We start from the raw sequence: 14,884 nt of genomic DNA on the forward strand, positions 1-14,884 counted from the left end.
GGTATAGCTCAGAGGTAGAATGTGCCTGGGTTCCATCCCTAGTAACACACACGCACGCACACACACACACACACACACACACACACACACACACACTGCAGCCTGGTGTGGTGATGCTCGCCTGTAATCCTAGTACTTGGAAGGCTGAGACAGGAGGATTGCAGGCTCAAAGGTAGCCTCAGCAACTTAGCAAGACCCTTGGCAACATAGCAAGGCCTAGATGACAGTATAAATATTATGTTAGTACAATTATTGAGAATATTGGGGAGAATATTAGCAAGGACCTGGAACACTGCCTTAAACATAATACTTGCTCTTATATTACTGTTGAGTGGCTAGATGAATACAGCGCTGATTATCCATGGCTGTGCAACGTGGCTAAGATAGGAGGAACAGTTGTCATGCTGGCATTGTGCTTACAGGTCCAGTTTTAAGTGCTTTATACACTCTGACATGTTTAACCACTGAACCCTACAAAGTTGGTCCTACTATTATCCCCACCTTAAAGCATGGATGGAATGAGAAAGTAACTTGTTGCCATCACATAATACAGCGAGGCACAGATGGGATTCCCGCCCAGGCTGCCTCACTCCAAAGCCCGCTCGTCATCACTACGCTGTTTTCTGCAAGGTAAAAATAAGATAGATCTGTATAAAATGCCGAAATAGAAATGATTTCTGCATCATTCAATTATTTGGGGACAAGGAGCTTTTTTCTTTTCTTAGGCTTGTGTTGTCCAGAGTTTCTTTCCTTAACAATGCATTTGAGTTCTTACTTTACTAAAAATAAACACAATATTTGTATTTTGGTAATCGCCCGTCCTCATTTGAGATCACGCTTTAAAGTAGTGATTCCCCCCCCCCCCTTTTTTTTGCAGTACTGGGGGTGGAACTCAGGGGCATTTGACCTTCAAGCTATACCCCCTGCCCTTTTTTGTATTCTTTATTTTGAAACAGGGTCTCACTGAGTTGCAGAGGGCCTCACTAAGTAACTGAGGCTGGCTGCAAACTGTGATCCTCCAGTCTCAGCCCGAATGCTGGGATTACAAGCGTGCACCACCACACCTGGCTTTAAATAGTGGTTTTCAACTGATGAAGTTTTTTTTTTTTTTAATCCTATATGGAGATATTTGACAGTATCTGAGGACATTTCGGTTGTCAAGCCTGGTGGACCAGGTGGATGCGATCAAGATGTCTGCTGCTAGCATGTGGATGGCAGAAGCCAGGGGTGCCGCTAATATGCTACATGTTGAGGACAACACCCCACAACAAGGTGTTTTCTCACCCAAAATATCAATAATGCTGGGTGTAAGAACCCTTTCATTAAAGCCAGTGCTGTTAACATGCAAGACTCCACAAAAAAAATCTCATCTAGTCTTCTCAGCCTCAGGTCTAGATTATCCTGCTGCAGATCCAAATGACTGTGGTGTAGCTGGTTGTGAAAAAGGCTAAGGACACAAATGCACTATTGTTTGTATAGCACAGTTCTACTGTGGCCAGAGAGAATCAGAGATGACCTGGGCCAAAGGCCCACCTTCAACACACTAGCACTGAGAAAATGCAAGTGGAAACCCAGTAGCCACACCATTGCTACCATATCAGGAGGACTTTCCAGGAACAAACCCATGGTTTTGTGAGCAGAAAATGTCTGTAGGGTGTGCATACTGAATAATATTTGCCACGACTGTAGGTTGCTCTGAGTAGGTTTTGCTGCTTTGGTTTCTTGCTGTTTTAATTGTGTGTGAGTGAGAATATTTGTTGGATGGCACTACCAAATTGGGAGTAGTTATATACATATGCTATTCTGTCTAATTGTGTTTCTTCTACACAGTGCTTAGCTCTTCTCCATTAAATGTTCCCGCAAGCTCAGGGCTGGCATCTAAAGTGGGAAACTCTGGAAGCTGACACAGGAGGATCAAAGGTTTGAGACCAGCCTCAACAACTGAGCTAGGCCCTCAGCAACTTAGTGAGACACTGTTTCAAATTTTCAAAAATAAAATAAAATAGAGCTGGGGGTGTAGCTCAGGGGTAGAATGCCCATGGGTTCAATATCCAGCACCACAAAAAAGGCAACCCTGACTTAGTTCCCATCCATCCATCCATCCATCCATCCATCCATCCGTCCGTCCATCCATCCATCCATCCAGAACAGGGAAGTGTTTGGAAGAAGGACGTCTCTTTTCCTATTAGACTAAATTTATACTCATCTCACCTCTATCTCTATTAGTTCTCTTTTTTACCATTTCCGTCATCATCATCACCACCAGTGTGTGTGTGTGTGTGTGTGTGTGTGTGTGTGTGTGTGTGTGTGTAAAGAGGAGAAATGCAGCCTGTGGAAGCTGCCCAACAAATTCCACAAATCCTCCAAAGCTATTGGAAAAGCAGGGTCACAGTCTGCATTCCTGCATCTGCCATGCTTACGACTCACAGAGGAAAGCACACAGGTGTATGGGAAATGAATGCTGGCTCCTGGCACCATCCATCAGGAAGGAGAAAGAAAGGAAAGAAGCTTGCTTACAGTGTAGAACCAGAACTTCACGATGGGTGCATTGTAGAATTCATAGATTTTTCTGCCCAGGGGGATTAACCGGTGTCTGCTCTGCACTTCCTCTTCATCCTTCTTCCTGGAGGACTCCCCATTGTTTCGTCCCAACATTGCCTACAGTGGGAGAGAACCAACACTGTCATGGCAGGGATCTGGAGAACATGTAGGTCAATGCGCTTATTTTACACAGGAGGAGAGCATCCTCACAGGACCTAAGAGCTCACAATCTAAGAACCCAAGGAGGTCTTGCCTTTCCTAAGTGTGCAGATGCACTATGTGTGAAGTCTGTGTATTGATTTTGCCTAGCATATAAGACCTTGGGGGTCATTCTTGATACTCTCTTCTCTTCTACCCTGTACCCTCTAGAAGAGGTAGGCAATAGAAGACACACAAAGTTCCAAGAGGAAGCAAGAGTGTAACCCGGGAAGACCAGGTTACAGGAACCTGCTCCCCTCCTCCCTCCTCCCCATTTTGGATTGGGCTACATTTGGGGTTGGAGTACTGTTTCTACCCATGCTAATGACTCTCAAGTCAAAAATGAATTGGACCAGAGTCCCTAATTTATCCAAAGGTCCCTAGTCTTGCAGAGGTAAGTTCTGTGAAGGGCCTGGAGCTCACTTAGATTAGGGACATCTCCCCCACTCTTGGGCTTATACCTCGGTCCCCTGATTTCAGGTCTAGTAAAGTCTGAGTTGCTGAGGACATTAGCTGTGTGGCAACTTCTGAGCACACTGCCCTTCTGGGCAGCCAAGTGGGCAAGGAGTCCAGCGCGGCATTCCTGGCAGAGGCCCCACCGGTGGGAGATCTCCTTAAGAACATGCTATTCATTTCACACTCACGACAGTGATGGCAGTATTAACAACAACAGCACTCTAGCATGGCAAAAAAAGGCAGTCACCGAGGAAAGGCAAGCTCTTGTCTATTTGGTAGCAAGCAGAAGGATGACCGGGCACTCTGATGGGAGACCAAAGTCCTAACAGCACTTGATAGGTGCTCAGCGACTATTAGCTAGTCTTTAGAGTGAACAAGATGTTCCTGACTACTCTTGACCAAAATAATCTAGTTGGTATCTCCTCCTCACCCAAAGCATGCTATAACAGCATAATTTCTTGGCTTTGATTATTCAATATTGTTTTAAGACAAGGTCAGTTGCACAGTATTGGGAAATGTGACTTCTATTAAATGAGAGAACAGGGTAATATGTCATAACTTCTCAGGACTGACAAGGATTTGGGACTAGACAGAGTACTGCACATATGAATTTCAAGTGGAGAGATCTAAATAAAGTTTGTCTCAAAGTTGAGAATAGAAACACCCATTACATAATTCTGTTTTCAAACCCACCCTACTGAAAAATGTACAAATATGAGTTTCAACTACTTCAATCACTGCCTCTAACCACTTCTCTTAAGTAAGTGGCAAGCACCAATGATCTCTCTCTAATCAATAGAACTTCAGAAGGTAATTTCCATTCCTTTGTGGATACTTTGGCCAGAAAAGTACCTTGAGTTAATGACTAGATTTTGCTTCAAGGCTTAAGTGTATATTTTCATCAGCGAGCTGAGTCAATCTTCATGCTGGAGTACACTGGCATCCAAGAGAATTCTATAAATATTGATCTCTGCCCTCAAGAAACCAGAAGGTACATGGTATTGTATAATTTATAATTTAGGTAACATAATTATCCTGATTCTCTTCTGTTTATTGCCCGGCTTGACAATGCATGCCATCTGGGAACACAATGAGGTAAAAATAAAGGCAGATTGGGGATATTTAGGCATCTGAGAGAGTGTGATGGCGGGGCATCCTCTAAGGACAGCAGCTCTCCCTGCCATGTTGGGTGTTTATTAGGAAAAACACAAGGTAGAGACATATACCTGGCCATGCTGGCAAAGCACAAGCAAAATCATGACAACCTGTTGTGCCTTTATTATTCAAATATATCACAAAGCAGATGCATTTGTATCAGGCTTGGCTCTTTTGGGCTTGAGGAAAGCCTTTTTGTCGTTTTATTAATTCTAGCCTAAGCAGCATAGCTGACTTCGTAGATTTCTTTTCCCTGTGGCCAAACATTTCCTTTGACTTCCCTTAAAGCAGAATCGAACAGGGTCAAATACAGCCACAGCTTCACAGCACAGGTATGAGAGCCTCTGCTGGCTGGGACAGGTGTCAGAGTAGAGAAAGGTCCTTTGAGGTGAGCAAGGCTGCTAAAGGCCCTAAAAGTGGAGGGAACTGAGGTTGACATTTTTGTGCATGGTTTCAGAAGGACCAAAAAATGTCCCATTCTAAGAGTGTAACACAGCAGGTCAAATATCAATCCTGGGAACAGAGTGGAGATCTTTGATCAACCAGCTGCGCTCTCCGACCCTGACCAGGGCGATCCTGCTGACCGGAGCCAGAGCAGGTAGAAATGTGCCCTCAGGTTCAGAGGAGGCTCTGCTGCAGACGCAGCTGCTGTCCCACCCGGAGATCACCAGCCCACAGTCCCCTCCTTCCTCCCCTGCCTGGGGAGGATAAGCTCAGGCAGCAGTAACGCTGTTGCTGTGCCCTCCACCGGGCTTCTCAGCGAGCAGCACCAAGGTTTGCTCTTTGGAAAGCCGACTTTGCTCTCAGTCGAGAGATGCATCTGGTATTGTGGGTTCTTGAAGGAGCCTGTCCTCAAAGCTCTGTCCTTAGCAAGGGAAGCTCCTCCCTTTGTTTTCCTTAAGACCCAACCAGAGAGAGTGCTGATTCAGCTCTGGCCGTCTTCCTAGGATGTGAGCCCGTGTCAAAGTCACCCCACACTCAGGAGGCCTGGGCATTGCTGTGGAATTCTCTCTACTATGTGGTCAACCAAATTGGCTGAACACCTACATCTGAGACTAGGAAGAAATCCTCCCTTTCCCTTAATTATCAGCTAAAAGAGCAGCTAGTGGAGATTGTATGCCTGGGTCCTTATCCCAGATTTGCAACTAATTAGCTGGGTAAATATGGGTAATATAACCCTTCTGAGTCCCACCTTCCTCACCTGTAAAATAGGGCTAATAATAACAGTGTCTTCCTAGTGGGTCTCATGGGAGGACTCCATGAATAGTGAATGAAGGGTGCTTGGCACGGTCACAACAATATTGGTGAATATTTATCAACAATGATGTGTGGCCGTTGCCAGTCTAAGTGTTTACATATATACTTTTAATACCATACAATCATCTATGAAGCAGACAGTTATTCTTCCTACAGAAGGGGCTATCAAGTTGTTCTCAGAATTAATGATGGGGAAGCCGGGCGTGGTGGCTCACACTTGTAATCCCAGCATTTGGGAGGCTGAAACCTGGAGGATCGTGGTTCGTGGACAGCCTCAGCTACTTAGTGAGGCTCTCTGCAAGTCAGTGAGACCCGGTTTCAAAATAAAGAACAAAAAATAGGGCAGGGGCTGTAGCTCGGAGGTAAAATGCCACTGGGTTCCAACCCTGGACCCGCAAAAAAAGAATTAATGATGGGGGGTGGATTCTGATTTCAGAGCATATCATCTTTCCCCCTCTGCTGAAGTACTCAATAAGAACTCAGTATTATTACCACCTGTGTTTTTGCTAATGATTAAACTATCATTTCCTAACCAATATAAGATTCAGAAGCCAAAAATTGTGGTAAGCTCTTAGGGGAATACAGTCTCTGTGCAATTATAGAGGCGAACAAATTCTTTTATAGATGTTTTATAAGGATCCTGAAAACGAAAGCAAAAGTTGGCTTTTTCCTCAGTAAATCAGGGACTGTGCGTGCGAACTGATCTTTGGGCCTATTGGAAGGAAAGAGTGTTTATCTGGAGCAAGAGCAATCCCCACGTTAGCCCCACTAGGATAATGCAAAGGCCTTTTGTCACCTGAACAAAACCAATTTTCATTCTCCCATCTTGTGGTTCCTTCGGGTCATTACAGCAAGAGTCATGGCCAGGGTGGCGAGGGGGAGTGAGGCTTATCAACAAAGTCCTGTGGGGCTGCAGCTCCTGTCTCCCAGGCTATGAGTCTTGCTTGTCCCTTCAACAGCACAGGGTATTTTTAGACTTTGGCTGAAAGCCAGTGACAGTCACGCTGCTCAGGCGGGGGTGGCGGGAAGCAGTCCCATGCACAGCTGCCCCATTCCCTGTGCAGAACAAAGCATCCATGTTCTATAATTATACCAGGAAGAGCTAATAAAAGCTTTCCATACACACCTCAAAATTCAATTAGTTCTGTATTTGTGAGCCTGACCCTGAAGACAGATACAGGCTTAGCTTCTGATCAGCAGAATGGTTGCAGCTCAATGAGGCCGGCTGCTGCCACACCGTGGATCCCCTTTCTTGTTTGTGTGTGTGCTAAGACTGCCGCACCCTCTGGTTATTAGCCTTTGCTTGCCTGGGACTTTGAGAGTGCCTCGCTTTGAACTGCCTTGGGCTTTCCTGAACCACTGGCTGGCTGATGATGTCACCTACATTTGAATCCTATAGTCATGGTATTCACGCCTACAGAGGACTCTTTCATAAAGCCCTGGTCTCAGTACTTGAGTGAAAACGCCCATGATTAAGCCTGGTGGGATTCTGGGGGCAGTTGTGTGGCCTCGAGACCTTTACACCGTGTCAGTGGAGCAGGGACTGTCCCCAGGGAGAGTCGCTGCTCAGTTTGTTTCTTACTGTCAGCTCCATGTCCTCTTCGTCTTTCTCCTTTGTGGGTTTCTCTGGTTCTTCTGGCTCCTTCTCTTGGAGATGGATTTCTTGGGCCTGAGTCATATAGGGCATGTCGTCTTTGTTCTTGAACTCCAAGCTGAGAATTGAAGGAGGAAGTAGAATTCCCAGAATTACCTAAAGTAATAATAATGATAATAATAATAATCACATTCAAAGGATTAAGATTAGGCTGGTTGCTTAGAATCAGAGGGCCTGGGGGATGGTGTGTGTGTGTGTGTGTGTGTGTGTGTGTGTGTGTGTGTGTGTGCATGGTGTTGCATCCCTGTATAGAGACCTGGACATCTGAATATATTAGACACATTAACATGAAGAGGGTCATTTTATTCCATCTAAGAAATGACCTGCATTGTATCTCAGTCTAATTTTTAGAGAAACAAAACATTTTGCCTAAATACATCTTATCCTATTAATACCTACTTGCATGGGGAAAACAGGAAAAAGAAGGATCCTATCCAAGGCAAAAATAGGAAAGAATTGAGATTTCTATTTAGCCATTAGACAGCAGTTGGCTTTTGCATATATGGGCCTGGTATTTATTTGTTCATGTGTCAAATGCACTTGGTGATATATTATCTATGTATAAAATTTGTTCTAAAATTGACCATGCAAGAGTTACACATAAAAAAGCATTTTATTCATTGTAGAACATTTTGCTATTGTACACTAGCAAATGCCACCATTTTACTGGGCCTACACTTCCTTTTCTGCACCGCCCTTCCCATGGGCTCTTGGCCGCGAGTCACAGAGAGTACCTTGAAGTGGGTCATGGACAGTGTTCCATAGTCACTTGGCTAGTGTAGCATTTGCTACTGTACAATAGAATCCTCCCTTCCCGAGCTCTGTGTTCACCAATGGTGTCCCCTTGCACCCCTGCTCCAGGAGGAGCCAGCACTGCATTCATGTCCTGTATAAACATTGTGTGTATGTCTCTGTGTGTGGACACTACAGAAGCCTTTCTCGGGAGCAGGCAATATCATTCTCCAAGGCTAGGGAGCAATGCATGTTTGAGTAACAATGGCATCTGACTTGTGTTTCCCGCATTGTCCCCCACGTCTTCTCTCAGTCCTAAATGGTCTCGGGACACAAGCTTCTGGAGACGAGCCTGCCTGCGGAAAAGGCTCCCAGGTGAGGGTCTCAGAGAGGTCTTAAGGGGTCAGTAAAGATGATGCTTGAACCATGAAGCAGGGACAGCCCAGTTCAGAACCCATGGGGACGTCAGAGGAGTCAGGAGAAAAGGACGGTGATGACACTGGATTCCGGGTGCCTGGTGGGTCTGGGGAGGCTCAGGTGGCCTGCTGGAAGTCTTCCGGGAACCTAAACTCAGCTTGGATCCAAGAGCCAGCTTGGCTCTCCACCTGAGGCCAGATTGGTGGTCACTAACAGAGTGGCTATGGAACACTGTCCGTGACCCACTTCAAGGTACTCTCTGTGACTCGGGGCCAAGAGCCCACAGGAAGGGCGGTGCAGGAAAGGAAGTGTAGGTCCAGTAAAATGGTGGCACGGGGTACAAGTCCCAGGTATGAAGGACAGCTAAGTCTAGAGATATTGTGGATGACAGGTGGACCACAGTTCTAATATTATATTGTATACTGAAAATTTGTTAAGAAAGTAGATTTCAGGTGTGCTTACCATACTACAAAAAAAAAAGGCTAGCTATGTGGGTGATGATGGAGATATTAATTTGTTAACTATAATAATTGTCTCATATGTCTATCAAAGCATCATGTGGTATGCCTTAAATATATACAATTAAAAAGGGAAGAAACTGTCACTATAAGGATTAAAATAAAAGTATAAGTAAACAACAAAAACCCCATTTAAAAAAAATTTCTACCTCCCATTTTTTCTTTTACTTCTTTAATATTTTCTTTTAAAAACATGGAAAAATTCAAAAAGAAAAACCTACACCCATCCTATTATTATTATAATTTTTTTCAGTACTGAGGATGGAACACAGGGGCATTGTACCTTCAAGATGCACCCCAGTCCTATTTTTTAGTCTTTATATATTTTGAGACAGGGTCTCACTGAATTGTGAAGGGTCTTGCTAAGTAGCTGAGGCTGCAATCCCCCAGTCTCCACCTTCCGAATGCTGGGATTACAAGCGTATGCCACCATGCTCGGCCTCCATCTTACTCTTAAAAACAGCAAAGTCCCTCACACAGTCCATTCAACCTCAGAGGCAACCACTGCAAACAGATTACTTCATATATTTTCTGTTTTTTAAATTAATTTATGCAGCTATAATTTTATAGCCACACTTTTTAAAAAGCAGATTCAGGTTAGTCTGCTTTTTACAGACTAGTCTGCAACTAATTTTTCTTCATTTAAGATTAGATCATCTAGGCATAGTGATGCATGCCTGCAATCCTAGTACTTGGGAGGCTAAGACAGGAGGATCACAGGTTTGAGGTCAATATCAGCAATTTAGTGAGACCTTCAGCAACTTAGTGAAACCCCCATTTCAAAATAAAAAATGAAATAAGGATGGGAGGGTAGCTGAGAAGTAGTATGCCCTGGGTTTGATTCCCAGTATCTCACACACACACACACACACACACACACACACACACACACACACACACACAAACAAACATTCGATCAGTGGGCTGGGGTGTACCTCAGTGGAAGAGTATGTGTGTGAGGCCCAGGGTTCCATTCTCAGCACCAAGAAACAAAAAGTGGTAGATCAGGATTACATAGCTATGTCTTGATATATGCATCTACTTCATTTTTAGTTCAGTTTAAAAATTTCTCTAGCCCATCTGTTAAGATCCAATGTGTCTATGATATCATGTAAAGGATGGGCAGCAATTGGGCTCCCACTGTGGGGAAGGGTTGCCTAGGTGACAGGTCCCGGTTCAACACAGCTTAAGCCTGAGCAAATAAATGGTGTCCACTGTGGGGCTTGTGTGTGACCATCACCTTAGGATCTTCTAAAACATGTGTAGGCGCCATCTCCAGAGAGTCTGATTCAGCAGAACTCTGGGAAGGCCCTAACCTCTATATGAAAATCAAAACACACAAGGTGTTGTAGCCCGTGCCTGCAATCCTAGTACTTAGGAGGCTGAGACAGGGGTTTTACAGGTTCAAGTCCAGCCTCAGCAACTTAGTGAGACTCTGTCTCAAAAAATAAAATATGGCTGGGAATGTAGCTTGAAAGTAGAAAGCCCCTGGGTTCAACCCCCAGTACCCTAGTACCGCAAAAATAAATAAATGAATAGTAAAAAAAAAAAAAAAAAAAAAAAAATATATATATATATATATATATATATATATATATATATATATCCCCAGTACTGCAAATTTTTTTTAAAAAATTAAAAAAAGAAAATAAAAATGTTATAGAGAAGATTCTGGTAGATAGCTAGGGTTTCACCACCCTCTTAAGATGAGAGAAAGCCCCATCCCACAGAAGATGTGGCTGGAAAACTCCAACCGACCCTCGGGCCCCCAGAGCAACAGGGCCTTCGTGGGCGCGCTGACCTTGAGGCCTGAGTTCTTGCGCATGCGGAGCCGGCCCATCCACATGTCGGTGAGCAGCATCTGGCTGCAGGTGTGTGCGATGAAGTCGCGGTGCTTGGCGGCCACGGCCAGCTGCAGGCACGTGGCGTTGCTCCAGTTCTTCAGCTCGTAGGTCAGCAGTTTCATGGCCAGCTGCTCATCCTGCTTGTAGGACTGATCCAAGAGCTCCACGGCCAGCTGGCCAAAGTCTCTGAAAGAGAAAACGTGCGGAGTCTTTCAGGCCAGCTCAGAGACTTACAAAGAAAAGCGAGAGCCCACTGGACACCCACTCAGGGGTTGCTGCGTGGAGTAGCTGTTTACCGCGAGGTCTCTGTTCATAAATTCACCCATCAACATCCACTACCCATCTACTGTGTGCCGGGTACTGCGCTCAAATCTGAGGGTGCAAGCTGAATAAGCCATGATCTTGGTACTCAAGGCCCCAAATTCAAAGCATAAAAATAAAAACGCCCATCACCAACCAACGATTCCAGTGCACATCCCAGCCCTGCCAACCATGCATGTGTGATCCTGGACAAGTTACGGACTTTCTCTAAGCCTTGTCGAGTTCAGCTGCAGGAAGAGCACAGCAATAGGACCTACCTGTTGGGCTATTTGAGAGAATAAAATGAAATCTGTGTATCTGTCTGAACCTCATGGCTCATTGGACTTTCACCCTCAGGTCTGAAGGTGAAAGATGGCACACGGTGAATGGGTGATGGGCGTCGGCCAGGTGAATTTATGAACAGACTACACAGAGGTAAAACGAAATCGGTGCATCTGTGTGTACCTCCACGTGTAGCGCTGTGTACAATAACGGTTACTTATTCGTGCCCACCCTTTCTGTGCGCCACGGGATGACACCACCTCCCCTGAAGGTTTTCCATAGCTCAGATATTCCGGTATCCGGAGCCTTCCCTCTCTTCCCCTGACCTCCCCGCTTGCTGGGATGGCCAACCTGGAGTTGTGGTTCAGCTCCTGGGAAATGTCGTCTACCATGTCGTTCTCGGAGGCTTCGTGAGCCATGGCTTTGCAGAGTTTGCAGGCCACCAGGGCCTTGGCCATGGCCTCCTCGCCGTGCTGCCAGAAGAACAGGGCCATCTTCTGCCTCTTCATGAGGACGGCCCACACCATCAGCTCGTGGAAGGGGAAAGGGAAGTGGTTGATCTCGGGGTCGTCCAAGTCAATGTCCACCTCTTCTTCACGCTTCTTGGTGGTCTTTCTTCCTCGCCTCAAGGGAATATCGTCCTGCAGTTTTTAAGGAACACAGACAGGCTGAGTTGACAACGAATCTGTTCCATTCATCAGGTAGTTATTCCAGTTGTTCCACATCTTCCCCAGCTCTGGGATCAATAAGGAAATAAACAAGGCTGGCTCCTGTCCCGAAAGAACTCGCAAACTTATCCGTGCCTCTGGTTTTTATTTTATTTTATTATTATTATTTTTTTGGTACTGGGGATTGAATCCAGGGGCAATCTACCTCTGAGCTACAACCCCAGTCCTATTTTATTTTTTATTTTGAAACAAGGTCTTGCTAGATTGCTGAGGCTGGCCACAAACCTGTCATCCTTCTGTCTTAGCCTCCCAAGTACTGAAGTTATGGGCTTCTGCCACCAAACCCAGTTCAGCAATGCCTAATTTTAAAATACATTATAGCAACTGCATACACATTTAGGGAAACACGCCAATTTTATACTTTAATGGGATTTTTTTTTCTTTTGTAGAGTATCTTATTTCTGGGCATAAATTGATGAATGATTCAAGTCAAATTTTATGATACAAATAAATATTTTTGTTTGTTTTTGGTGCTAGGGATTAAACTCAGGGGCATGCTATCTCTGAGCTACACTCCCACCCCTATTTTATTTTTAATTTGGAAATAAGATTTCACTAAGTTGCTGAGAGCTTCACTAAGTTGCTGAGACTGGCTTCAAACCTGTGATCCTACTGTCTCAGCCTCCCAAGTACTGAGATTACAGGCATACACCACCATGCCTGGCATAAATGAGCATTCTGACAATTAAAATGAGGTTAATGGGTGTGGTGGCACACACCTGCAATCCCAGTATTTTGGAGGCGGACACAGGAGGATTGCCCTTTCAAAGCCAGCCTCAGCAATTTAGCAATACCCTGTTTCAAAAAAGGGAAGAGAAAAGAAATGAAGTTAATTATTGAATGATGTATTATCTTTATTTTCTTTTCCTCTTTGCTTATGTTCACGTTTTTCTTTTGTATGTAGGGTAGGGTAAGGTTGTTCATATCTCCTGATGGACAGCAGCGCCCTTTTTGGTGAACAGAAAAGGGTATCATATCCTTTTGTTTGCAGATATGACAATAACCCTTTGAACAAAAGATGGGAAACATAACCTGCCTTCGGTTTGTGCATGTCTGTCAGATACCTTCGGGACGTAGTTCTGGCCTTTGGACCTGTTGCCATTGGAAACACCCACAAACAGATTTTGCTTACTGGGATTTATATGCTCCCTTGGCTTTAAAGTTACTAGGTCAAATAGGATTTCTTCTCCCCTCAGAAATGCTAACACAATCTCTAAGTGGAATTTTCAGAGCTACCGTGCCGCCTTGAGACTTGGGAAAAGAAAAAATCTTTATTTCCTTATTTTAGAATCACATACTAAACCCCACCCATGAAATGAACCCATAGATTTAAAAAATGTGTAATAAGGAAAAAAACTGACGCTAATCATTTGAGCAAAACACTTACCTCCATTCCCAGAAGTTTCAAGGCTTTGGGCTGTTAAAAAAAATGTTGTGAACAAAGTTAAGTTAGTTCTTTCTTTCACAGAGGTGAGAAAAGAATGTTACTGTATTGTAAACAAGTAATATAAGAGCTTTATTGGGTCATGTAGCATTTTATTTATTTAGCAGAATAAAACATCACAAGAGAAACCTATTTACAGAAATTCTAGGAACATTGGGGATTTTTTGTTTCCTTTTTTGGTATTGAGGATTGAATGCAGGGGGGATTCTACTCCCAGGATTACACCCCAACCCTTTTTACTTTTTTTTTTTTTTTTGGTGGTACGGGGATGGAAACCCTTCTAACTTTGGGCTACACTCCCAGACCTATTTTATATTATTTTTATTTGGAAACAGGGTCTCTTAAGCCAGCGAGGCTGGCTTTGAACCCGTGCGATCCTCCTGTCTCCGCCTCCCAAGCGGGGGATTACTAGCGTGCGCCACCACGCCCAGCTTACTTTTTTTTGTTTTTTTTTTGAAACAGGGTGTCACTAAGTTGCTGAGACTGGCCTCAAACCTGCAGTCCTTTTGTCTCAGCCTCCCAAGTACTAGGATTACAGGTGTACACCATTGCACCTGGCAAGAATTGGGGATTTTGTGTTCTTGGTGAATCACAGAAAATTAGGAAACCGAAGAGATATATAATGAGGTTGCCCGAGGCTAGAGCTTGAAGCTATAAAATGTGTTTTGTGGACTAAGATTTCTTTCACCTTTCTATAACCATCCAGCTACATGATACTTTCATGATATCCAGCATTGGAATGAGTGACATGGTCTAAATGTTTCTGCCCAAATCCATATATTGGATTCTAATCCCTAAGGTAACAGTATTAGGGTGGGAGGGGAGAGGTTAGATGAAGAGAGGCGGGGCCCTCCCGAGCGGGGTTAGGGGTTAGTGTCCTTGCAGAAGAGGCCCGGGGAGTTCGTTTCCCTTGCTACCATGTGAGTACACAGAGAAAAGGCGCCATCTACGAGCTAGGAAACGGGCCCTCACCAGACACTGAATCTGCTGGTGCCTTGATCTTGAACTTCCCAGCCTCCAGAACTGTGAGAAAGAGATTTATGTTGTTTAACAGCCACTTGGTTCCTGGCATTTTGCTATAGCAGCCTGAACAGGCCACGACGCATGAGCAATAAAACAGTCAATCAAACAGGTCAACTCTGATATTTCTGCAACCTCAGAAAAACCTCTATCTTTAGGAGAGTGGGATGTAATTCAGAAAATATGTTAAGACGTTTCCTGTGGGCCTTCTCACCACGTGAGGGCCAGGGGGTGCATACGGAGTGTGGCAAAAGGTGCGCAACAGCCCAGAAGACGGGGGCACACAGGGACCTCACTGGCCACACAGGAAATGTGCAAGACAGGCTCAGCCTGGGGCC

The 14,884-nt window shown here is 44.7% G+C and overlaps 1 protein-coding gene across 22 annotated transcripts in view; it reads right to left on the minus strand.

Moving 5' to 3' along the window:
• Positions 1 to 14,884, minus strand: part of TRPM3 (transient receptor potential cation channel subfamily M member 3) — a gene marked incomplete at both ends in the record, with an annotated part of 906,375 nt that overhangs the window by 79,245 nt on the left and 812,246 nt on the right. For 12 of the 22 annotated variants that reach the window (XM_080708370.1, XM_080708385.1, XM_080708387.1 and 9 more), the window contains 5 exons: positions 2,518 to 2,658; positions 7,190 to 7,357; positions 10,730 to 10,958; positions 11,706 to 11,995; positions 13,470 to 13,499. In XM_080708370.1, coding sequence (XP_080564496.1) covers positions 2,518 to 2,658; positions 7,190 to 7,357; positions 10,730 to 10,958; positions 11,706 to 11,995; positions 13,470 to 13,499 — 858 coding nt within the window. The remainder of the gene's footprint in view (positions 1 to 2,517; positions 2,659 to 7,189; positions 7,358 to 10,729; positions 10,959 to 11,705; positions 11,996 to 13,469; positions 13,500 to 14,884) is intronic. The other 10 variants (XM_080708373.1, XM_080708368.1, XM_080708376.1 and 7 more) reach the window with 2 other exon arrangements.

The sequence above is a fragment of the Muscardinus avellanarius genome (genome assembly GCF_963383645.1).
Source record: "Muscardinus avellanarius genome assembly, chromosome: 13".
Classification (NCBI taxonomy): domain Eukaryota; kingdom Metazoa; phylum Chordata; class Mammalia; order Rodentia; family Gliridae; genus Muscardinus; species Muscardinus avellanarius.